The 26,204-nt window shown below is 40.5% G+C and overlaps 3 protein-coding genes across 4 annotated transcripts; 2 read left to right on the forward strand and 1 right to left on the reverse strand.

The window, feature by feature from the left end:
* The first annotated feature begins 5,687 nt into the window (after positions 1-5,687).
* On the forward strand, positions 5,688-8,297 carry mymk (myomaker, myoblast fusion factor). The gene is made up of 6 exons (XM_026344065.1): positions 5,688-5,822; positions 6,271-6,385; positions 7,074-7,222; positions 7,522-7,638; positions 7,776-7,916; positions 8,097-8,297. Exons 1-6 carry the CDS (start codon positions 5,688-5,690, stop codon positions 8,295-8,297), a joined length of 858 nt encoding a protein of 285 aa, XP_026199850.1.
* A 2,459-nt stretch (positions 8,298-10,756) lies between these two features.
* LOC113150932 (tetratricopeptide repeat protein 16) lies at positions 10,757-16,818 on the reverse strand. 2 transcript variants are annotated; one of them, XM_026343686.1, is made up of 13 exons: positions 16,689-16,818; positions 15,736-15,917; positions 15,505-15,595; positions 15,229-15,366; positions 14,965-15,065; positions 14,714-14,843; positions 14,283-14,497; positions 13,661-13,956; positions 12,976-13,117; positions 12,601-12,766; positions 12,186-12,319; positions 11,896-12,037; positions 10,757-11,230 (listed from the first exon to the last, which is right to left on the reverse strand). In XM_026343686.1, exons 1-13 carry the CDS (start codon positions 16,719-16,721, stop codon positions 11,141-11,143), a joined length of 1,860 nt encoding a protein of 619 aa, XP_026199471.1. In that variant the 5' UTR covers positions 16,722-16,818; the 3' UTR covers positions 10,757-11,140. The 2 variants fall into 2 exon arrangements, with proteins under 2 accessions (XP_026199471.1, XP_026199470.1); XM_026343685.1 differs by having other exon boundaries at positions 15,736-15,920.
* A 419-nt stretch (positions 16,819-17,237) lies between these two features.
* slc2a8 (solute carrier family 2 member 8) lies at positions 17,238-25,319 on the forward strand. The gene is made up of 10 exons (XM_026343687.1): positions 17,238-17,673; positions 18,197-18,359; positions 18,469-18,675; positions 18,823-18,922; positions 20,096-20,307; positions 20,481-20,630; positions 20,977-21,085; positions 21,191-21,367; positions 23,200-23,345; positions 23,558-25,319. The coding sequence occupies exons 1-10, from the start codon at positions 17,579-17,581 to the stop codon at positions 23,702-23,704; spliced, it is 1,506 nt and encodes a 501-aa protein (XP_026199472.1). The 5' UTR covers positions 17,238-17,578; the 3' UTR covers positions 23,705-25,319.
* Positions 25,320-26,204: the final 885 nt, after the last annotated feature.

Raw genomic sequence — 26,204 nt, forward strand, 5'->3', positions numbered from 1 at the left:
ACTTTCTATTGCATCCAGATGTAGTGACTTTACATCCTCTTACGTTCTGCCTCAATCCTTCCTTATCAAGCTGTTTTTGGGGTGAATACTATCACGCTGAGGAGCAAACAAATGGACAAAGACAGACTGGAGACAGAGGGGAACTCCTGTTTCCCACAGTGCTCTCCTCCCCTGGGTCCTCTGCCTCCATACTGAGCCGAATAATCAGTTTCCGGAAGAAACGTTCTCATTCATTCTTCTCAGGTTCCACATATGAGATAATTATTTATAGATTTTTTGCTAATTAGACCTTAAATAGTTAATAATTTCACAACTGGCTTCATATAGATGCATTAAGATAATAGGTACATTTCAAGCTACAGGCAATTTAGAGTCACCAGTCTATATACAGTAACTGCCTGACTTTGGGCTATGGGAGGAAAATCACAAAGTGCTGCCAGCTCAGTGAGCACTGGTCCTGCTTCTTTGATGCATTAATATGAACTCTGTCTGCAGATCCTGGGGTTATAGATATCTCAGCAAGTATTCTGTCAGACAGAAGTTAACAGCTGCAAACAGGACAAGTTATCAGACATAAAAACGTCTTCCCTGAATGACACACAGTGCTGAGATTTATACAAATGACATAATGATGATTCTGCTGGTCTGATCACACTGTAGCTGCACAACTTCACCAAGTAGCTTCTTCAGTCTGAAGACAGTTGGTAGAAGTTTATTTGATCCTGTGCACATCTCAATGCATTAAATAACACAGAAGATACCTTTAGTATTAGACCCAAATGTTATGTAAACAGGAAGTATAGGAACAAGTGGATGGATGGATTTTCAAACCATAACTAGCTCTAAATGACTTTCTCTAAATGGTTTTAGCCTTGAAAAAAAAGGATAAATATACCAGAGAGCTGTCTGTGGGAGAAAAGCAAGTCATTTTGGATCTGTGAAAAGAGGAAGACACAATCACAGGCACTGGGCATAGCCCACACAACGATGTGAAAGAAAGAAATTAAAAACCCTAAAACAATAGTCAGTAGTCTGTGACATCATGAATAAAGATTAAGTTGAACTCGGGAAATACAGCTAGAAATGGTCAAATTTGTAAAAATGAATTCACAATAAAATTCCTGCAGTGTTTGGCTAATTTGAAACACGTGGTGCCATATTACTGTGACTTATTTCTGTTTTGCAGAAACACTCACACCAGCAGACTGACTCATATGATAAGCGTATCAAGCTCAGTATCATAATCGCATTTTGCTTTCCAGGTGAACTGTTCCTTTAAGTAAACTGGGATTCCTTCTTCTCTGAAACACACTGAGAAACTCAGAAGAGGCCAAAAACAGATGGGAGGACGGTGAGAAGGAGGAATGAGAGACGAGAAAAAAGGAGTGAATGATGTGAGGAGGACGAGCAGACGTCTGAGGACCACCGTGTCTGCCCACCATGTCGTCTTCCCCTCTTTCTACCCCTCTGCCTGTCTCCCTCCCTCCTGTTTTATTACGATTTCTCCTCTTCTCTCTATGTTTTCTCTATCTTCTGCTGTTATTTCTCACCACTCTCTCTCTTTCTCACTTTCCTCACTCCTCTGTTTCTACAGCTGTTTCTGCAGCTTTGCAGGGTTGCACTTGTCCTTTCTGTTACTCTCTTGTCTCTCTCTCTCTGTATTTTTGCACAGATGTTGCTAATTAATAATTATAAAATGTCTAATGCTGAGGTTATGATCCTTAATGAATCCATCCGTGTCTATTCTTCAACTGTGACACTGGTCACAGGTGCGTTTTAGAACATGGACCAGCAGTTTCATCAGAAAATGACCCGTTCAGCACCTATTCCTGTCAGAAATGTCCTTTTCCAATGTCCTGCGTCTTTCTCCAGCTTCCCTTTGGTTCCTCTCTCTCTCCTCAGGCTGCTGCCGGTGTGTCTGCTGGCTACATTAGCCGCCACTCTGCTCCACTGCCAGATTTATAGGCTGATAGACACAATTCATGGAAGCTGCCAGACCAGAAGAATAAGCCCACTAATACCAACACCAATTAAAGGCCACCACCCTCCACAAGACAGAAAAATAAATGCTATGGAGAAAATGTGTTGCACGTGGCCTTAAAACACTCCCCTGGGTGTGTTTTTGTGCGTGCCTATTTGTAGTATGCAGAGTCTGGAGTCATTATGGTTGGTGCACACAGACAAAAGAGCAATTAAAGGAGTTATAAACACAACCACAGAAAGAAGAAAACAAAAAGAAAGAACTTGTCTATTTGAGCTTGTCTCTAAAACGTGTGAAACAAGAAGCACCTATTTTCCAAAAAGCACTTGCTAAAAAATTAAATATATACATGAAACACTGTCACGCTACCATGACGAACACAATTACATGCTTGAGAGCATTTATTATTTATTTTGGAAACCTCTAAAACTCTATAATGCAAGGACGACACCATACTGTTCGTTTGACAGACGTCAGCACAGCATATGTGATGGTACGGAGGGGGGGTGTCAGTGTCTACAGCATGGATGACTTTATAGATATCAGGGAGACACTTGTCTGCATATTGTGAATTAACAAATCACAGATTTTAGTTTTTATTGCATTTTCTAAATGTTTTATATGTTTATATTAACATTTATATGTTTCATGTGTTTGTCGCAACAGTGCAGTCAGATCTTTATTTGGTTTCAAGCGTCAGTCATCACTGTAAACCATGTCAGTATTTCTTTTAGCAATAAACTGTCCTGCAAACAGCATAAAGAGGAAAAACAGGCTTAGCTTAAAATGAATGTTTAATGATAGAGAAGTCAGTTTTACTTCCTGCTTAATAAATTGTCTTAATCAAAATCAAATCACAATCTGATCAACAGAAAGCAGCAAAATAAATACCAAATACCGTTTACTCAGGAAGGCAAGTAGCCCAGGACTGAGGTGAAGTCCCTCAGTTATTTGTGAAGGAAGGACGAGGGGTCAGAGGTCATAACTATTTATTACTGAATCAAAAGGAAGCCCCGTGTTTTTTCAGATGCATCCAGGAAGTCTTCTCTACATTCCCACACTAACCCGCCGTGTTTAGATTGAGGGCTCCTGTTACCTAAAAGTTACCTCGGGCCACAAACTGTCCTGGACAAGAAGAACTGAGGGTTCTCGCACATCCCTGCTTCTAAAATACAGATTCTGAAGACAGTTAGTGCAGTGGTGAGTCTAGAAGCTGCACTAGACAGGCGTTCACTCCCAGGACAATATCCAGGTTTCTCTCTCAGACAACCAGCTGACTGAGCAGCTGCAGACAGACGTATTTCACCAGAATGAATCTTGGATGATCATCAAAATCTTTTCACCTGTTGGGTTGTAATAATGTGATGTGAAGCATCCACTGCTAAAATATATATATATATATATATATATATATATATATATAATCAGTCAAGTAGTACATACTGTACATGTGAGGACACACAATGCAGTATAATTTGAATTGTGAATATCAGCCCTGGTGTTGATGCCCTCGTCCATTGGGGCCTTTCTCCCACTTTCACATGGTTCATTCCAAAGTACACCCAAGACTCCTGACCAGGTCTTGTGGAGAGGTCATCAAAGATCACCTCAGTCCCACTAACAAGGACTCACTCTACTGCGACCTTTTACCTCTGTACCAAATGTGCAGGACACATGTACATTCTTCTCTTCTGCCAAACCTCCTGCTCAGTACTGCGGTTGGAAACCAAAGACTATTAAGTTATAATGTTGTGAACCATGTTTTCTTGTGCTAGTGGGCACCTATAAGACTGATCAGTTTAGGACGGGAACACAAAGGGTGCCGACACACATCTAACACAACAAGAAGACACGTTCCCGGCAGAGGGCGTGGTGAAGCTACAGCAGCGTTTTCAAAAGCATCAGGCCTGTGATTTCGTTTCAAGCCCCGGCCCGAGCAGCTCGGGTTACCGAAACACTCCCGAGAATCTGAGGCGTGGGGTGAATACTGCACCCTTTGTGTTGCTGCCTCAAGCACCAGAGCAGGTGTAACAGCTGAAGGGAGAGCAGAGGAGGGCAAATGCTGCCTCATCGCCATCACAGGATCATTTAAGACGTTCGTAAAGAAATCCTCTTTGGGAACAACAGAACAGTGCAGAGTCACATTGACACTAAGAGCAGGCAAACAGAAACGATCCTTATGTGGCACACAACAACTATTGATATGAAGAAAATACACGCATTTGGCTTTTTGAAAATGTGACAGAACTTTAGAGTCTGAATGAGGCAGAGTCTGTGATCAAAACCACATTTATGACATTGGAAGTTGTCTTTATTAAGTCAGAATGCAACATGATCAAAGTACGGATCTATCCGAATGAGATCGAAATATAGCTCTTCTTTGTTTTTACTGCTCTCTCAGTCAGAGCAGCAAAACGGGGTATTTCCTGCACCAGAAGTATTTAACACCCAATCTTGTCTTGACTTTAATGGGAGTAATTCAGCAGGCTCAATGCCACGTTACACAACTACAACCAATTACAGCTGTTTTAATGTCTCAACGAGATTCCATCTGCTCACTGGTAGAGAGGCTCTAAACTTAAAAACTTAAACAACACTTAGTTTGCAACGACACATGTGGTTGTGTGTAATAATATTATTTTACATGCTTTGTCAGAACTGTTAAGAAAATCTCCTTATTTGCTCAGATCAGAGGTGCAGATCGACGTCTCTGGAGGAGCTGGGATTCAGTGTCCTGTTCACCAGACAGTTGGTTGATAATGGATGATTCACCAAAACCCATCTGTATATATATGAGTGTATTAATAGAGCTGGATGCTGTGTATTTGTCTACTGTTGCTCACAATTTCTCAGTGTAAAATCCCCTGCAGACACAAAAAGCCTAAATAGTCCTCTGCTGTAGGACATACAAAGTCCAACACATGTTCTTGTGTGATATGTTTCGTTTCTAAATCATGAAGATTTAATGAAGCTATTTTTATCTTTCTAAAAAGTCTATAGGACAACAGTGCAGGACCAGTGAGAAGACCCTAATGCATGTGGTGCAGTGGGCCACACAACGTGAGAAAGCTTCTAATACATATAGTTTACTCTGGGGAAGCACTGTTGACAACAGTAAATGGAAAACATCTTAGACATGGTCTCCATTTCTCATGGAACACTGACATTCTACTGCAGAGTCATCAGTATAATAATAATAATAATAATAATAATAATAATAATAATAATAATAATAATAATAATAATAATAATAATAATAATAATACACATTTACATTTTACACTGGTTTGAAAAAGTCCAACTACAGTCCATGCTACAATAATCTAGTCTTTCGTCTATCCATGCCACAGTGGCATGCAAACAGCTGCTTAGCGATGACACTGCACATACAGGCCTCCATGGACCCCGTCAGCCTGTGGACATTTAAACTTTAAAGGGCCAAAACTGGACAGCTGGTTGTGTTCATGCTGTGTGGGAGTGTGTATGTGAGCAGTGTATGCATTTTGTAGTTGATCCACTCATTACTGGACTCACTGGTCACACACAGCGAGGACTAAGGGATCTTACTTATACTTTTCTAGCTGATATCACTTTTTATGAATTCAGAGATAATCATACACTGAAGACTACAAAAGCTCTGCAGCCTGTGGGACGTTCTTCTCATCTGTGTGTCCACAGCTTTTAATTGAGCTGCCGTCCCTCCACCATGGGTGCCTTTATTGCCAAGATGCTGCTTCCTACAGTCAGCAGCCTGGTGTTCCTGCCTACAGCCAGCGTGGCTGCCAAGAGGGGCTTCCACATGGAGGCCATGGTCTACTTCTTCACCATGTTCTTCACAGCGGTAAGAATGCACTTGTGCTTCCATGTGATAGACAAACCAGCATGGGATTTTATGAATGTTAGTATCAATAAAGAATTGATATGTCCAATCAGAAGTAATGTTAATGTTGGTATTCTGTAGGATTTTATTATTTTATTATGAGGTCTCTTTATCTAATCCTACTTGTTCTGGCTTAGCTTTCAACAAGCATGCTCTGTTTCTCCAAATATCTACATGTAGCTCATGTTTTCTGCATCGCTATTTGCTAATTATGGACAACAGATGTGTCAAAAGATGTGTTTGACTCAGTTATTTATTATCAGTTATTTTACTAACTTGCAACTGGGTCCAACAAAAGTACTTTTTTATGGGAATAAAAAAGCTTATTAATGATTATTCGATTGGCTGTAAGTGAAACATATTGCTTTGTTTTTAAGTTATCGGTAACTGACTCGCTGTCTTCCTGTAGGTCTACCATGCATGTGATGGACCCGGCCTCTCCATTCTGTGTTTTATGAGATATGATATTCTGGAGTACTTCAGTGTTTATGCCACAGCCCTCTCCATGTGGGTCACACTAATAGGTAAACTGAAGCACACACACACAGCGCCACACTCTACATACAGCAACAAAATGTGGTTCATCTAGTTTGTTGGATGCAGCAGACGTCGGCAGACGTCTCTACATGAATCTGCCATCACCAAAATCTATAATCAGCACACAGTCGTGACACATGAAAGATCCCAATCCACTCACACAATGACTGTCAGCCTCTCTACTTGTATTGGAAGTGTACAGCAGGTTTCTAGTATTTAACCTTTCTAAATATTATGTGAATAAAAGCTAGTATAAACCTGCTAAACATTATTATATAAAGCAAATATTAATCATTAGTCACTATTTAGCAGCTACACTTTCCAAGCACAAGGTGAAAAACAACTAGCTCAGCCTGCAACAGTTGCTGATAACACATGCTGTGTCTTTGAGATCAGCTCACATGTGCTCAGACATGAGCTTTCATTTACTCATATGATCACACACACACACACACACACACACCCCTGAGGTTTTGCAACAAAGGAGGGTCAAATGCTCCAACAGCTGACTCCACCACTTGCTCTGCTCTCTTTATCTTTGTGTGTTACCTGTAAAATGGCCGACTACAGAGCAAATCCAAGCTCAGCTCATGAAGCATCTGCGATTCTCAGGTCTATATTGTTTATTCCAGGGTGAAAGGTTTGAAAACTCATGTGTGCGTCTCTTTGTTGAAGCTCTTGGTGACTTTGATGAACCCCAGCGTTCCACTATGACAATGTTTGGAGTGTTGACTATAGCTGTGAGGATCTACCAGGATCGCTGGGGCTATGGCATCTACTCTGGACCAATTGGATCAGCTGTTTTCATTATTACTGTAAAATGGGTGAGTGTCCTGACAGTAGCAGGTTACTGTCTTTGGTAAAGTTTGCTGAGTTATAGCCAGGTGTTGTGGTCATTTAGTTCTTTATGTTTCTTCCTCCCTTCCCACTTTTCTTCTTCTTCCTATGCCCCTTCACTTTCCTCTTGTCAAAACACAAAATATTTGCACACTGCACCTGAGCTCAGCACTTGCAGAAGTTTGTTTGGATATGCACGTCCTCTTTTATCTGCTCTTCACTTTCCCCTTGACATCAACTCATACATCCACTCCCTGAGTCTTCGACTGAACTCTTATTGTTGCAGCTGCAGAAGATGAAGCAGTTGAAGGCGGTGTATCCAGAGAAGACGGTGTACACGCAGCAGGTCGGCCCAGGATGCTGCTTCGGTGCTCTCGCCCTGATGCTGCGTTTTTACTTTGAGGTGACGATGATCAAACTGAAACAAATCATTATATTAAATCATTTCTATATTGTGTAGTTAGTTGTCTAGTTACATATCTGTTTAAATAGATAAATGTTCAATGAAATCATGCTGGATGTGCTGTATATTGACTGCAGGAGTGGGACTACGCCTATGTCCACAGCTTCTACCATCTGTCTCTGGCTGTGGCCTTCGTTCTGCTGCTGCCAAAGAAGAACCGCTACGCAGGGACGGGACAAAATGCTGCTAAACTCAGCTGCTTCACCCTCTGCTGCTGCGTATGTTACAGTTATTAAATCAAAAAATGAAAGTAGAGCTGAAGCCGCACAGGTTGCATGGGCGACTGTAGCTACAAAGTGAAAGTTCAAATCATTTAAGGGGGGAACAGTTAACCTATAAAACCTATAAAACCTCATTCACTGTGAGTTAAGCTCTAATGTCCTCTGTGTTTGCTCCAGACTATGTCCCCCGGTACTTCTAAAGAGAAGAAAGACAAGCCAAAGAAGAAGTCCTCTCGGACCGTGTGGACCGTCCCTACTGAGAAGCTGTGGACACGTGGCTGTAGCACCCCGACTCTTCCTCTTTACAACCCACCCCCCTCCACCCCTGTCAAAGGGACCAGCATCAGCAAGCTGAAGGAGATGAACGGCTGGAAGTGAACCAAAAATACATAACTGTCCATCCGTCCACCAAAGGCATCATCTTAAAGAACACGGGTAGCTAGCGGTCATCTATGATTGGGAATTAGGAAAATGGCCCAATAACTGTCAGACAAACACTGATGAAGTTGTCAGTGGCTGGTAAGATAATCTAGTTGAGCAGGAAACCAAAAATCATGTGGATATTCCCTTCTACTAAAAAAAATGTTGGCTGGTAGGATATTTAAGGTCAGCGATGACTTTAGGAATCCACCAATCACTGCAGCCAGCAGGTAAAGAGACAAGAGCACCCTGAAGTGGTGATGAGGACAAGAACAAACGGAGACCGCTCTAAAAGACTTGATAAGACCACAGCTGTCTGAAGCTGAGGACAGGTTAGAACACTACGAAGGAACACACACAGCATGAATCAGGAGACGGTGGCTGAGACTAGCCAGTAAAACTGACTGGAAAATTTACGAGAAGAACAAACAGGCAGATGGTTTATCTCTCCAAAATATATAAATTGTCTTTAGAAATGTTCCTCTGGGGAGAGCCTTCGTCTGCTTGCGTCTGTCTGTCCACACCCCTCCTCCTCGTTCTCTGTTCTGTCTTGGGTTGTGAAAGTTACAAGACTGTAAAGCACATTTTACCTTTTTTATTACGTTCTCGATGCCAAATGTGTCATGTGGAGCATCAGATGTTGGGCTGAGGGGAAGCGGCAGCCCAGACGTCAGTCCCTAACCCAACTGAAACATCTTCATGTGTTTCTGGATCAACAGGACTCCTCTGTCTGTTAACTCTGGTTCAGTGACAGAGCAGCTTTGGCTCTGAGTTCTGCCCCCAGTGTGCCTTGTCCAGGCGGGGTAATGAAAACTTGTACTTATTAATATATTGTTATTGTTATTTATTGCATTATCAAAGATTGTATATTCAGTACAGTGTGTGTTTGTTTTTAATGTCATGTTTTGAAAATAAAATTAAATGCTGTCAGCCTGCTCGTGGTCTTCAGGGAAAGGAGGAATTTTAACAGCCTCATTCATCGATGTTATTATCATAATGCAGCGATATGCACTTTGCAGAAGCCGACCACTGACAAAATTCCTGACTGGCACATAATTCAAGGCCCACTCTAGTCTAGCAACACTAATCCTATTCCAAACCCACGTATCCCGTTCCACTTTCACTTCAGGAGAACATTGAGTTGTGCGTCCACGCACGTCACCTGCCCCGAACACTACCCAAAGACTACAAACGTCTTCTGCACATCTTAGACAAAACAGTCTCTGGTCAAAACCTGAATGAACCTCCCCTCCACCAGGGAATGTTTTGAGCCTGGGCCAAGCCGCCAGCTCCTGTGCCCAGAGAAAAGTGTTTTTGTCTGGACTCAGAACCCCGGCTGGCTGCACCTCCCAGCCCTGACAGGACAGTAACTGGAGCCTTTTATTGCACAAGTGTGAAACACTTTTCAGCTCCTTTACGACCACTGTCTATCCCGCACCACTCTGCTGAGGGGCTGAAGCCCACACACATTCATGACCAAGCTTATGAAGACACCTGTCTGTGATCCCTGCATGAAATGGTAAGTGGTCTCTGTAGCACTCTCCTACCTAACCGGCACTCAAAGCGCTTTGGTTCTCATTCACCCGTTCACCAGTACTTCTGTCCTAATCTAGTCCTAACCTTAAAAGTGATGTTGTGAGATCATTGTCCTCAATTTGAGCTGAAAGAAGTGTGAATTTTCAGAATTGCCTGACCCATAGCGTGACCTGTGGTCCTCACAAGGACAGAATCAAACACCCATTCTCTGAGGGAAAGGACACTTTTCCTATTCAACAAACGTAAGAAGAAATATGTTTTATCACTATTACAGTCTATTAAGCACCAGTAAGTATAAAAGGTATGAAGCTCTGGTATGTGTGGTATGTTTGTGCTTTTAGCTATGTGATGCTGGTACTTTCTATGGTGAGACAGCCGCCTGTGAGTCTTTCTCTGTGTGTCAGCTGTTGCTACAGCTGTTGTTAATGCTGTGAGGTCAGCTGCCTCTCAGAGAAAGTTGCAGAACCACATCTTCACTGCTGCTACAACAACACATACAGTACAACCACCGCTCAGGTTCAATGCATCTGCAGAACTGTGAGGATTAGCTGGGGTATGATCTCTTCTGCTTTACTGTCACTGTACTGCTACTACTACTGTACTTTTCATGAGTACAACATCATAAAGACGTTTGAGAGCAGATAAAAGTACAGAATGTGTGCACGTTAGTTCGGTTTGTTTAATTAATGATGGCTTTGATGATAATCCTGTGTAATTCTCAGGCACAGCAGTATCAGCGATGAGCAGATGAACCTGTTAACTGATAGGAGCAGGGTACAGCATGTGTTCCCTCAAGATCCCATTGATTTTTCCCAGACGCTAGAATGAAGAAAGTTAGCGCTGAGGGTTTTTCAACAGTAACTATTAATTAATTGCTTTATTACACTAAATTGAGCAAGTTATATAAATCTGATTACTTGCACAGATGAAAAATATATTAGTATCATAGAGTATCCTGATAAATTCCATCAAGCTCATTTCATCAAAGATTGTGCCTCTGCTGCCACCTGTTGGACCATGGGACACAATCACATCATGAATAAAGGGATACTACTAGTGTTTTAGAACTACATGGCCACTGTTGACTTACTGTGCAGCATCAACTAAAGCCACATAATTATAGTTGTTCTTTCGTCAGTGTGAAATGTGAAAAGGTAACATTATGGAACAAAGGAATCATAATATTAATATATTATAATAATCTCAATGTATTTCCACTATCTCCTCTGAGATCAGGATTCCAATCTCTTGATCTCTGTTCATGTCTATGGTGGTGGGTGGTGTGTCCTGAAGCTTGGTCCAGCGTGGTGCACGGTTGGATGATCATGGAGAAACGTCAGAGCCGCCTCCTTTACCTGCCACAGTGCAACAGTTGTAGTTCAGAACAACAACAACTATTCCATATCCACTTCTGCAACAGAAAACAAAATGGACTCTTTCCTTTACATCTTGTTACCAGTTTGCTTTTAGCCTATGTTCGTGCTACTTGGCTCATCAGTCAGTGGAAAGTTTATAGGAATTGATGGTTTTAAAAAGTTTGTAGCTGTGTCTTAATTTTAACGGCTGAACCCTTCGAAGGATCCAGTCTACACTGGTCCTGGAGTGCAAAGATTCTTAAGACAGCTTTGGCCACATAGGATCCACCCTGCTGCCCAGTGAAAAAGGCTGTCCCATTGTGAAGTCAAGGAAAGTGACTTCACAATGGGACAGCCTTGTTGCACTGTAATGCAATTGGATTGCAAATCCAGCCTTTACAGGATGCAGCCTCTAACTTGAGACAGAGCTTGTAGCTTGTGTTTAGGAGACTTTAATGCAATGTTATTCCTGAAAAGTTAGATTTTTCTGTATGAATTCACATGTATTTTGAAAGATATTTCAATAAATCTATGATTATTAATATTTCTTTTTAGTTGTTGAAGTTTCTTGACCAGTTGTTCTAAATGTTTTATATGCAAATACAATTTCTGAGGTGACTAGATAAACTGAATTTCACTGGTATGTATGAGCCTCCAATAAGTACCTGTAGTAAGCTCTTCACAGTTAACTGAATTTCCTGTTGGTTTACACACAACTTCAGCTCCTTTTCTGCCTCCGATAGGTCTCCTGATGGGCTCTCTGTGTTCTGATTGGTCAAAGTCATCTTTTGGAGCTTCTCATTCAGACTAAGAAAATATAACATAGAACACACTCATGTCCAAAAGAAATTTTAACTTGTAACATGTTAAGCTGCAACATATCTGTCCTAAGGTCTGTCAGCTGTTCTACAATCAGCGTATAGCAGCCTTATCACATCACTTTTGTCTTGCAGACCTTTGTTGAGCCGAGGATGAGTTGAAGGCTTGGATGGTGTCCATCAGCTGTACCCTGAGTGTTTGTGCTGCTGGACTGGACAAAACATCAGACATGCTACAGCCAGGAAACAGATTCATGAGCATCGGAGGCAGCTACACAAACACACAGACACACAATTAAAACATTCTCCTCCCACAATTATTATAAATATTAATAAAGTGAATGGATGTCTGGACCAGACTAATATAATAATATACAAAACCACATCTTGTCCACATTATTAATGCTGACAAACACAGATTTATCTGACATGATGATGAAAATCAAAACTGTCTCATTAACTGAATGTGTAACTGTATTTGGGACAGTAATAACAGTTTTACATTAATATATATATACAGTGATATAGTTCAATAAATGATGGAGCTCTGACCTCCTCATTGGTGGGATCCAGGATCAGCGTGCAGATGAAGTCCTCTCTGGCTCCCTCCAAGTTTAGGACCTTTCGAAAGGCCTTGGATCTATTCTCATAGTACCGACTGGCTGTGGGATTGTAGCGGATGGCCAGAGAAAACATGGCTGCTGCCTCATGGAAACGCCTGTTGTTACACATACACACACACAAATACAACATCTAAAGTTTTCTTTAGATTTCAAAGGGGATAGAATACAATAAATCAAGTAAACCCAGATAATTATACCGTAGATCTGTTTTATTAGTGTACAGGACTGAAACAATAAGATTACATATGAAATTCAATCTGCATCTTGTTCATTAAGCTTAAGGCTTTGGGATTTAATAACTGACCCGTCTTGAAAACATAATGAGCCCAGTGTGTTGTGGAGAACACCGAGCCGGAGCCGTACAGCAGGGTCGTCAGGCTGCATCTCCTCCGCCTGCTGGTAGTCAGCCAGAGCATAGCACCACTCACCCTGCTTGAAGAAACAGTCTAACACACACAACCACATCCTCACACATAATATTTACTTCAGCATTTAGTTTACTCAATTCTGAATCTATTTACTCTTATTTTAATTTGCAGAACAGCTGTTGTTCATTTTAAGTCAATCAAATAATGAACTAACCATTTTTGCTCCAGTGTTAATTAATAATGGTGCTCTATAATAAAAAATGTGTTATTATATGCGCTTGTATTGTGGAGAGAAGTTTCATGTGCTGAAACCTGTTGATCAGGTTTGTCAGGTTAGTGCCACCCAGTCATATGTAGGTGCCGGGTTGATCGATGCCTTTTCACCACACACCAACAACAAGGAAAAACTTCACATGTCACACTAGATTGTTTCTGTGTGATGACTCAACAATTATCTGGTTTATTACTTTCTTTTCAAACACATCACATTCAGGTCTCAAAACAAAATTCTGTACTAACTTTCAATATACGTAACATTTAAAATAAAATGGCTGCGTTTGCGTAGAGAGCACAAAAAAGAAATGCAAACACACATAGCCCTAAAGGATTGGGTGTCCTCACCTCCTCGGTTCAGGTAGAGGCCTGCCTGGCCCTTCTCCTCTTCGATGGCCTTGTTAAGAAGCAAAGTTGCTTCAGCGTAGAGGCCTCTACTGAAGCATTGAACAGCAAAATCATTGTATGTGAGAACTAGTTGAAACTCCACTTCCTCTTGCAAAGAACCATGATCATTCCTCTCATCTCTGGCCTCCACTTGACCTCTGTCCATTTTCTCTGTCTCCCCCTCACTCAACTCCACAGCCTGGACTAGATCTTCAATGGCTGCTGTGAAGTCTTTCAGACGTCGGTACAGAATCCCTCTGATGGAGAATTGATAAAGCAACATTATTGATTTATTAATGCTGTTAATTTATGAAGAATATCAATGCCTTTCTCTGTTTCATACAGTTATAAAATCATTAACTTTTGGTCAGACTAAATATGCAATTAAAACATTTGAAAACTTGCAATGAATGTGTTGCTTTTTGCAAAAGCTAAATGTTGCAGCTCTTTGTAGTCATATGTAGCAAAATATTTGCATGTTACCCACAGTCCACAAACATGCAGCTCATCACTATTTTTTCAGACTTTATTATGTCAACTTGTGAAATTTACTTTTTACCACCTTTGTAGGTGGACACCTCACCTGAACAGGTAGAGGCGTGCGTCCTCCGGGCAGTTTTCCAGAGCGATATTAATCATGCAGAGGGCTTCAGGCAGCTGGTCGGTCAAAGCTCTGTCCACAGCTCTTTGTCTGGCATGTTCACTGGCTTCCTGCAGCTGCAGTAGCAGAGCTCCTGCTTCTGGGCATGTTGCGTTCAAGGCCAGAGCCGTCTTCACATCTTGATAACACCGTGAGGTCTTGATATGGAGAAAATCGCAAATTAGACATTTGTGTCACAACATGTGCAGCATATCTAAGATGCTATAGGCAGCTTAATGAGGATGCTCTTTAAGTAAGTTTTATATGTCTATAAATATATTATAATCAACTAGCTGACTATTGTTCAGATGTCTCCGATGTAAACTGTATATGCTGCTGTTTTTTTAAATGTAATTGCTCCATGTCCTTGAAACCTGGTTGAGCTGTTTGTGCAGTCTGGCTCTAAGGACATAAAGATCAGAGGTGGGACCATCTGACGCCATCCAGTCATTCACCAGCTTCAGACAGTCAGTAAGGTGACCTGCAGCTGTCAGGCAGGCCAAGCTGGGACACAAGATATAAAATACTGAATGATCAATGTGGTGACTAAGAAACTAAACTTTATAAAAAAAAAGTTTTGGTAAATGATTTTTAGCAACTCCAAGCAAAAATGCAGGTTTCTGACCTTCTGACTGCATAGGCCCTGCAGCCGGGTTTCACCTCTGCAGCTTTGCTAAAGGCCTCCAGAGCATCTAGGAAAAGGCCCCGGTCAAACAAACACTGGCCCTGGAAAACATTAAACAATTATTTTGGATGTAGACACCTAAGAGTTTAATCAGCACAACTGCAAAATAAACCTGAAAAAACATGCAAGAATATCAATTGAGACTTTTAGACTTTAGTCAGCTCAGATTTTTCTTGTTCAGATGATTGTTGTAGCGTCTCTGACCTGGAGATAGTAAATGAAGGCCAAGCGGTCAGTGAAGGATCCAGGCTCGAGGTTCGACGCCCGTTTATAACATGCTGCTGCTGACTGAAAGTCACACAGCTGTAGATAGGCTTCACCCTGACTCACATACAGCTGAGTCTAAAACACAACAAAAAAGAGCATTCAGACTGAGAAAAAAACAAATTCAAAGCTTTTAGGAAGCTACTGGAGGTTTTTACAACTTACAACCTACAGTACGTTTTCACATTGATAACTTTATCCTAGGTAATCCAGCACCTGTTCTGGCTGCAGAGTGATGGCTTTAGAGAAGCAGATCACAGCCTTCTCATACTGAGACTGTACCATTGCCTCTTTTCCATTTGTATAACTGCAAAATAACAACATAAGCATTATTTAACAGTGTGTTATTTTACATTATTTGTAAAAGAACCCTTTCTATTTCTATTATTTTTAACACAGACAATGTCTGTACAGTACATTTAATTTAATTTCATTCACGGTTCTTACTGCTCTGTTGCCTTTGTCTGAATGATGGTGCTGCCCTGTAGATCAGGTCTTTCAGGGCGTTTCTCTCCTGGTGCCAGAAAGATTTTACTGGAGCCAAAAAGACGCTTTAAGGTGCTTTTTCTCCTGGCCTCATCCAGGTCCTCTTCTGACACAGCAGTGGGAAATAAGCTCTGCTCTTCTACCTGCTGGAGGACAATCAGTTAAATAAGACAATCAATCTTATTTTGCCTCACAACTTTTTTATGTGTGCTATACTCTACTCTAAATGTACTTATATTTACAAAATACAATTCAGTGAAAACACTGAAAACCTTTCTTTTGTAAGATAAAGAAAGGTTCAGGCAATTGGAGATAAATCACTGAAGAGTTGAAAACTGAAATTATAAGCTTTGAATTGATTAACCAATTAATACATTTTTGGATTATCAATCAACAGTTTCTGTTGTTTTTTCAACCAGAAATTTACTCATTTAAATTTAATTTTAGTGTCTTAACCACAATAAAATATCAACATTTCAATGCATCACACTGAAACTGAATTATGTAAAAACAATTATTACATTAATAATACAAAATATTGAGATGTACATGCAGCCATAGTTATTTGTTATTAAGTTAGTATTATATCTCTATTATTTATTGTCCAATTTAGTTTGAACTGTCTTTACTTATGACAGACACATTAGCTAAACAAGCTAATTTGTGTGTTATTAAGTTAGCTTATAAACTTTTAGCTAACCTGTATAATGAACCATCAAAAAATAAACATAAATCACGACATTATTTTAAAAATACTGATTTAGCTTAAGGCCTAATTAGCTAGTTTGTGAAGATTTAAAAGAAAAATCACTGTTAACTAACTTTGGCTGCCTTTAATATTCTAGCTAGCGTTAGCTAATTAAGGTTAGCTAACTGTACATATTTAATACTGTTTTCCTTCTAACGCTCTTTACCGTCTGGTCATTTTTCTCCTCTGAAGTGTCCATTGTGTTGTTGAAATAGTTTAGTTTTTTACTTTTCTTTTAGCTCAGTAACTTTTCTTCTGTTTAGATTCATCACGTTGTTAACTCTGGTTGTCACCATGGAAACACTACAACAGGAAGAACTTTTATTTTGTTAACAAAGAGTTTATACTGTAAGGATAATTCCCCTCCTAGCTTTTCCGGTGTCGTTTCGATCGCACTACGACCAGCCGGCTATTTACATTTTATGATATAATGAACGATTTAAATTAATGTATAATCAAAACATTACCTCTGTGACAAACGGTAAGCTAAGTGTTTTGTGGTTTAGATTAGTTCCGATGTTAAAGTTAGCTTTCGACTCGGAAGTAATGAGGACATAAGATAAGATAAACAGATAAACTTAAGTTACAGTAACGTTACATAGTGATTGACTCTCCTGTCTTATCGCTACTTGCTGCTGTTCACGGGCGTTGGACATTTTTAAAGCTTTAATTTAAATAACCTGTGTCGGTCATGTGATTCCAACAGGAGACCTTTATTTTGAAAACGACAAACCAGGAAACATCAGGCACACTGAGATCAGCTGACTGAAATGTTGACAAAGCAAAGGTGGCCGCCGGGTTGAAGAAGCAAAACGTTCGCTACAAGCTTCGGTGATGAGCTGTACAACAACTTAAATGTCTGCTGTGGACTCCAGGGCACCTTGTGATCCTGTTTAGTTTCTTCATTTCGATTCCGTCCACCTGCGGCTTTGCGGTTCCCAGTTTGCACCACAGCAGTTGTTGTTTGCCATCTGCGAATGTGACATAACTTGGGATCCATGTAAGAGGCGAAAAAGAAAGACAAGGTCAACTCCAGGAAACAAAACCACTGTCAGGATGGACATCCAGAGCGAGAGGACCAGGCTGCTGGATGCGGAGGCTTCAGATGACGACCTCACAGGACTCCTGTCCGAGCAGGATGCTTATCTGAGGTCAGTGATCTGAAGTTGGTGTGGCTGCAGTCAGTATGTTGTGTTTTCAGAACTGAAGTTGGATTGTTGAATTGATTTGAATATCTTTACATCACATCTAAACTATGCTGTTGTGTAAAAACTAGTTGAATGTACATTTTCTCTCTTTCCCAGAAAGCATTAGTCTCTTTACAGGCATGTAGCCAGACCACATTTCTGTCACTCTTGGTGGTTAAAGTGTTTATATTACTATGCTAGAACCCGATTTCACTGCAGATAATTACACTACAAGCATGTGCCTGTTTATCGTACGTGTGCAATCTAAGAAGCTGCATGTTGCATGATTTGACATTAAATTAGTTAAATTTAATATTTTTAATTGTTAAAGACAAATAAACACCATAGTTTATTCCTCTGAATGTCTTATACACAGAGCCTAGAGGACACAGTTCTTTAACGGAGTTAAAGTTTAAATGTGGTTTGTGTTGACGTGGTCCCTTTTTAACCTTTACATCCCAATTCCTGTTCCTCTTTCTCTCCACAGCAAAGTGAAGAACAAGAAGTTGTACCTGGCTACGTTTGCATCTGTTCTGGGTCCCATGAGCTTCGGGTTCGTGTTGGGTTACAGCTCTCCGGCCATCCCAGAGCTCACCAAGATTGCGGACCCTCGGCTGCGGCTTGACCAAGTCCAGGCCTCCTGGTTTGGGGTGAGGTGCTGACACAGAACAAGACATGTTTAGACATCTCTGACATTTGTCATTAATAAGACAAAACGCAAATACAGTCACAAAATGTAAAGAATTGTTTGGTTTTCAGTCCATAGTGACAGTGGGAGCGGCGGTGGGCGGCCTGCTGGGCGGTTGGATGGTGGAGAAGATCGGCAGGAAGCTCAGCCTGATGTTCTGCTCGCTGCCGTTTGTCTTTGGCTTCACCGTCATCATCGCAGCGCAGAACATTTGGATGCTATATGTCGGCAGGATCCTCACCGGCCTCGCCAGCGGAGTCACATCACTGGTCGTCCCGGTGAGAAGCATGTGGCCTCTATTATTAATTTTTATTCCCAGACCTCTTCCATAAAGGACCCCAAAGATTTAGAGACGTGTTCAGGTTGTTTATAGTAGTTTTGTGATTGTCATGACTGTGACGTCCTCATTTTCTCTCTTCCCTCAGCTGTATATCTCTGAGATGGCACACGAGCGGGTCCGTGGGACGTTAGGCTCCTGCGTGCAGCTCATGGTGGTGCTGGGCATCATGGGAGCTTATCTGGGTGGTATGTGCATCTCCTCATGTAAATTATGAATTTCAAGCTCATGAATGTCAGTGAGTGAATGAATAAAGAGGAAATCCCACAGCAAAAATATGCATAGTGGATTTAAACAATTAAAGTTAAAGTTCCGTGCATTGCAGTGAGTAAATGACATTACTACTGAAAAGCAGCAGCAAGTTAAAAAGTCTTAAGTCCTGGGAGTCAGAAGTCTCACAGGGTAACTTTACCGCAGTAGTTTACAAGCTGTAGATGATTAAGGGGATTTGCATTATGTAACTTGCACATTTACAGTGTCCACCACTAAGACTGCAGCTACATAAAGTCTGCTCTCTTATTTAAAATGTATTTCTCTCCAGTTATTATTCCCTTTGTCAGACAATGAAATGCTTTTTCTAAGGTTGCTGTCCACATTTAAAGCTCTGGATCCAACTTTGTGAAGTAGAGACGTTACCATTCACAGCCTCACTGCTTGTAAATAGCTGCTCCTTTCTAACCTCGTTAGCTTCATGCCAGTCACATTTTCCCAATAGAAGCAGTTTGTCATGTGAGCCGTGTTGTCTTGTGGTGTTTCAGGCCCAGTGGAGTTTGGCCACTGCTCACATAAGATGTTCCATGTAGAGTTTGAACTGCGTTAAAGGTTTTGGGATAACTCATGAGATGATACATAACATCATCTGAAGACGTTTTTAGGTGATATCAGAAGACTTCCCTATGATTCTCTATTTTAAATGGAGAAAGGAAGTTCAATACCGTTCATATGTACTCTACATATTAGAACCAGAAAACACATCAGGGAAGTTTAATTATTTTGCATATAAAATGTCAGGAATGAATTTCCTGTAATAATGTGCCACAGACCACACAGAGGTATTGACACAAGAGTCAAATTCTCTCATTAAGAAACTGGAACCAGCTAATTCATGACATAATTGATTATAGTGATAATTTATCTTTCTTTTGACTGGTTGACTAAACTTATGGTTACAGCAGAAGCCCAATCTAAACAATTTTTAACTATGGAGAGAGTGTTGTGTGCTGTAATATATAAAGACATGAGTAGGAGTAAGAATGATAGTTTCATTTTAAATGAAGAATTATTAACACTCGACCTCCTCACGTTTCTGTATTTATCCGTTATGTGTCGCCTTATCTGTGACGTGTGCACTTATTCTGCAGGTCTCTTCATGGACTGGCGCTGGCTGGCGATCTGCAGCTCCATCCCACCGACGCTCATGATGGTGTGTATGTGTTTCATGCCCGAGACGCCGCGGTTCCTCTTGTCGAAGGGCAAAAGGCACGAGGCCGAGGAGGCACTGCGCTTCCTCAGAGGACCGGACGCCCCCATCGAATGGGAGCGCAGCCGGATTGAGAACGCCTGTGACGAGCAGGTGAGCCTAAGATTGAAAGACTGTCTCACAGCACCTTTGTCATTCATGCTAATGATGGGAATGTTGAAGTGAATACTGAAGACTGATCCAGTCTAGAGTCGACTCTGCAGCCCAGATAAGGATGTTGCTTGCTGAACTGACCCCGATGTCTGTGGTCTTTGGTTTTCTCTCAGGGCTCTAGCTTCCAGATGTCCGACCTGAAGGATCCCGGTGTCTACAAACCTCTGGTGATCGGGATCATGTTGATGATCTTCCAGCAGATGTCGGGGATCAACGCTATCATGTTCTACGCTGAGACCATATTTGAAGAAGCACATTTTAAGGTGAGAATGTTTAAAATTTATTAACACACCCAGTTACACTTTGGCACATGTGCACTACAACTACTGTGAAATGTTCTTTTATCTGCTCACAATCTGTTTTCTTGCTAAACATAGATGCAGTTTGGTCTTTGACTGATCCAGAATCTGTTATTCTCTAGTCAGAACTACATAAACCTGATTGTATTCTTTCAATTAAAAAAAAACAGTAAAATATAATATTGTAACCTGTATTTCTGAACAATCAACTTCAATATTTTTTATTGATTTGCAGTGAGAAATTGTTTTGGAATATTTTTTTCTTTTAAAAAATAGATGGATAGACGTAAATGTTTTATCATTTTTTCAGGAGAGCGACCTGGCGTCAGTGATTGTGGGTCTGATTCAGGTCGTCTTTACAGCAGTAGCAGCGCTCATCATGGACAAGGCTGGAAGGAAAGTGCTTCTCATCATCTCAGGTATTCAAGTTTACACCAGTTTACTTAGTATAATTAATTATTTGGACAGGGTTTAAGTGGGGTGCATCTCATTCTCTGTTTCTGTTTGTCCCATTAATAATCAAGGCGTTGCCATGGCGATTAGCACCACAGCGTTCGGGGTTTACTTCTACATGATCACCAAAATGCACAAAAACCCCTCGCTGAGCTTCATGATGCTGGACGTCCAGAGCAAAGTTGGTGAAGAACCCCACACGGACCTGGCCTGGCTGGCCCTGGCCAGCATGGGCGTCTTCATCACGGGTGAGATCCTGGCTCACGAACAGTTGTTAAAGTCAGCACAGAAGCATTGTGATTTTTTTAATTAAATGAACAGATCAAAATAGTGAATCAAGTTTCAGAAAGTGGAGTTAATTGATTCCAAAATCAACTCAACACAAAAGTGAGGTCACTGTAACCTGTGCCTTCGAGCTAGTTTGTCAGGGGCAGTCAGCCTCATTCTTAAAAGGCGCCACTGTGTAGTTTGCCTCAGTTATCAGCTAATAAGCCTATTTACAAATAGGCTACGTACCACAGGCTTCTGTGCTTGGACCGATTCTTTTCACTTTATATATGTCCCCTTTAGGCAATATTATTAGGAAACACTCTATAAATTTCCATTGTTATGCAGATGATACCCAGCTATATTTATCTATGAAACCAGGAGAAACTAATCAATTAGTCAAACTTCAGGAATGCTTAAAAGACATAAAGGCCTGGATGACCTCCAATTTCCTTCTCCTAAATCCGGACAAGACAGAGGTTATACTGTTTGGGCCTAAAAATCTCAGAGACACTATGTCTAAACACATTCTCACCATTGATGACTTAGTTCTGGCCTCAAGTAATACTGTAAGAAACCTCGGAGTTATCTTTGATCAGGATATCTCCTTCACTTCATACATCAAAGAAATCTCTAGAACTGCCTTTTTTCACCTAAGAAACATTGCTAAAATTAGGAGCATCCTGTCCCAAAGTGATGCTGAAAAACTAGTCCATGCATTTGTTACTTCCAGACTGGACTATTGTAATTCCTTATTAATAGTTTGTCCCAATAACTCATTAAAGAGCCTCCAGTTAATCCAAAATGCTGCAGCCAGAGTTCTGACTGGAATTAGCAAGAGAGATCATATTTCTCCAACGTTAGCTTCTCTTCATTGGCTCCCTGTAAAATCCAGAATTGAATTTAAAATTCTTCTCCTAACTTATAAATCCCTTAATAATCAGGCTCCATCTTATCTTAAAGACCTCATAGTTCCTTATCTTCCAAGCAGAACTCTCCGTTCTCAGACTGCAGGTTTACTTGTGGTTCCTAGAGTTTCCAAATGTAGAATGGGAGGCAGAGCCTTTAGCTACCAAGCCCCTCTCCTGTGGAACCAGCTCCCAGTTCAGGTTCGGGAGGCAGACACCGTCTCTACATTTAAGACTAGACTTAAAACTTTCCTTTTTTATAAAGCTTATAGTTAGAGATGGATCAGGTGACTCTGAACCATCTCTTAGTTATGCTGATATAGGTTATTCTGCTGGGGGACCTCTACTGATAAACTGAGCTCCTCTCCTCTCTCCTTTCTCCTGTATCAATGCAAATGCCACCATTGCATGTCATTAACTTTGTGTCTTCTCTCTCTTTTAGTTGTGTTTCCTCCTCTCTGTCTCCCTCTCTCTGTACTTTTCTGCAGGTATCCTCGGCCTGGAGCTGTACATCTCCAGAATCCAGTTCATCTGCCCAATGTTCTTGATGCTTGTTGTTGTCTTTATTGCCTGCTGTTCTTTTCTCTCTTCTCTTTCCACTCACCCCAACCGGTCGAGGCAGATGGCCGCCCACTATGAGCCTGGTTCTGCTGGAGGTTTCTTCCTCTAAAGGGAGTTTTTCCTCTCCACTGTTGCCTAAAGCTTGCTCAAATGGGATTGTTGGGTTTTCTCTATAATTTTTTGTATAAATATTTTCTGTAAGGTCTTAAACCTTACACTGTAAAGTGCCTTGAGATAACTTCTGTTGTAAATTGGCGCTATACAAATAAAATTGAATTGAATTGAATTGAATAAGTGGGTGATTTTGCCCGTTCTATCACATTAATAATTATTGCTATGTTCAGGTTTTGCGCTGGGTTGGGGTCCGATCCCGTGGTTGGTGATGTCGGAGATTTTCCCCGTCAAAGCGAGAGGCTTCGCCAGCGCAGTCTGCGTCCTCACCAACTGGAGCATGGCGTTCATCATCACCAAAACCTTCCAAGATATGATGGTGAGTGTTCAGGAGTAATAATAGCTGCACACAATGATGCAAAAGTCAGAATAAAATAGGATATAAAAGGATTAAAATATATTATATGGCAGAAGAAACATTATAGAGCATTTACAGGGCAGTGAAAGATTCCAAATAAGTAGTATATACAGTTCTGTTGCTTTTTATGTGTCCTGCACCTGTTGTGAAACTATGTCACTGACCTCTTTCAGAGTGCTATAACCAGTGCTGGGACTTTCTGGCTCTTCGCCTGTGTGTGCACCCTCAGCATCATCTTCACCATGGTCTCCATCCCTGAAACCAAGGGCAAGACTCTGGAGCAGATTGAAGCTACTTTCAGAGGAACATCAGGTCCATGAAGTGAAGTCGGCCTCCCTCGTCCTTTGCCATCCTACGTGCCAAAAAAAGAAAAAAGAAAACAAACTCTTGTGACGAAACTGAAAATCTCTGTTAAACCTCGAAAACAATGAAGCTGGTTGGAACACCTTCTTATCGTTTCTTTTTATGTCAGAAACAGTTCAACCTAATGCAGACTTGCAGTGTTAGACAACATGTACGACCATTTTGGACGATGCAGTTTGTGGTGCTGCTGTGCGACTCCACTGCTTGTTACTGACACATGTTTAATATGAGTAATTATTAGTCTGGCCTCTCTATCTTTTGTACATTTTCCTGCATCTGGGGGGCCTTAAATATAGTTTTCCACTGTTTTACTGTGGTGCAGGTGAATTAGCATCCTTAAAGTTGCGAGATGGCTCATAAAACCAGTGCACTGTCTCACTGTTGTGATTCACCCCGAGCATTCTGCACATCCAGATAAGCTGTTCTATGGAGGTACTTTAGGTTCTGTCTTCTTTACTGGGATGTATCAGATCAACATAGGTGTGACACATTCAATATGTCCTGACTCCAACTGCCTGTGATTTAAAAAAAGCCTGTTTTCATCTGTCAAAGAGAAAAGAGGTTGTGGTAAACTTTAATTAAGCAGTTGTTGCAGTTATAATTGATGTGAACTAAATGAGAAATTGATTTTTCTCAAGCTGCAGCTGCTTCTGTCCTAACACTCATTTATCATGTTGTTGATCTTAATAAATCAGCAGGTTTTTTGTCCAAACAGATGATAGTTTTCTACTCTGAGAATATGTTTGACTAACAAAATAGAAAACGACTCTTTCCCACAGTTGACACCAGTTTGAACAATGTCGATTTTTGCACAATGCTGAAGCTTTTATAGAAATGCAGACACTGTTTGATTCAGTACCAGTTACAGTTAATCGCGGTATATTTCCTTTTTTGTGGCTGCTGTTTCACTGACTGTGCTGACTCTTATTTGAACGTTAACAGAGAAAAGAAGTAAAATTGAACAGATTCATATGCAAAACGTTTGTATAACACCCACCGTCTGTGATTAATTTCTCTTGGCATATTCTTGAAAGGCAAATGTATATTCTGACTTGAACACAACACTTGAGATAGTGAAGAAGATGTGACAGTTCAGCTGTCTCTTTTTTTACGGTTTCTATGATGTTACGTATTTTTATTTCTTGTTTACTATGAATTCAAGTCAAGCTACAAATGTTTAAAATGTTTTTCATGTAATATGTCATTTACAAATTCAGTGTGAACATCAAATGAAGCTCGTTGTCTCCATTTCTACACTGTGAAAACCAACTGTGATCATTGCTTCTGTTTAGAACTTTATGCACCAATGATTCAAGGATCTTCAGTTTTATATTAGTTGCAATCACTAACTCTGTTTGTGTCCAGTCAACAGGGCAGAAAAATATAAAGCAAATAAACCTCTGGCAGGATGGTGCATTTATCTAGACTTGTGCAACTTTTAAAGTAAACATTATAACTAATAGCTGACCATGATTTATATGTATTTATATTACTATAATAAGTCCTGTACTTTTTTTCAGTTATCCTTGTTCTTCTGATCCTGATGTTTTGCAGATACATTGTAAGATCGTTCCTCTCTCTCTCTTGTTTTTTATTGACAGTAGTAAAACTTAATTCAAAATAGAATAAACTCTGCAGGGCTGGATACAAGGCAGGTAAAAGGGAGCGACTGCCCTCAAGCCCTGGTTTGCACTATATCATATCTTGTTCAATATTTAGGTAAATGTCAGAGAATACTGGAAAAACACTCACCATTATTTCCAGGAGCCCCTGGAAGTTAACATATATAAATACTGTTTATCAATCCTTTTTAACCATCAGTAAAAGAAGAAGTCTTTGGGCTGCAGATCCTGTCATGTCATGTTTCAGTTTTATCATTACACCCTGTTTGATTTGTATCTTATGACTAGAGGCTGTAAGCAATTAAGCAAATATACTCAAGTAGGCTGATATTCAAATACTAGTATTTACAATGGAAATTTGAAGTAGTTGTACCTACACTACTGGGCTATTTCCATTTTCTGTTACTTTAGATCCAATTCAGTGGGAAATATTGTTCTTTATAGATGTGGGTTCTTATACAAAATGAAATCAACTAATAAAATATGTTGTGATATTATGAATGAACCATCTGTCAGTGCATAAAGTGGTTTAACTTTACCAGCTTCACTTTTACCAAAACAGACATTAGTGCACAACAACAGAGATCTATGACCTTGTTTTTTATTATTATTTATACATTTGGTTTTTACCAAGCTTTGAGACAAGGGTTGTACATTTATCAACAGCAATATGTCCATTAATAATTTTTAAAGCATGTATTTTAACTTGAGGAAAATATTAGGAGTCTTTATAGGTAAGTACTTTGACGTGTACTTGAGTACTTGAATTAATGTACTTTTACCACATTTGCTTAAAATAAAATAAACGTTTTCTTTAAAGTTCAAATTCTGAGTC

Source organism: Anabas testudineus, chromosome 9, assembly GCF_900324465.2.
Source record: "Anabas testudineus chromosome 9, fAnaTes1.2, whole genome shotgun sequence".
NCBI classification, from domain to species: Eukaryota; Metazoa; Chordata; class Actinopteri; order Anabantiformes; family Anabantidae; genus Anabas; species Anabas testudineus.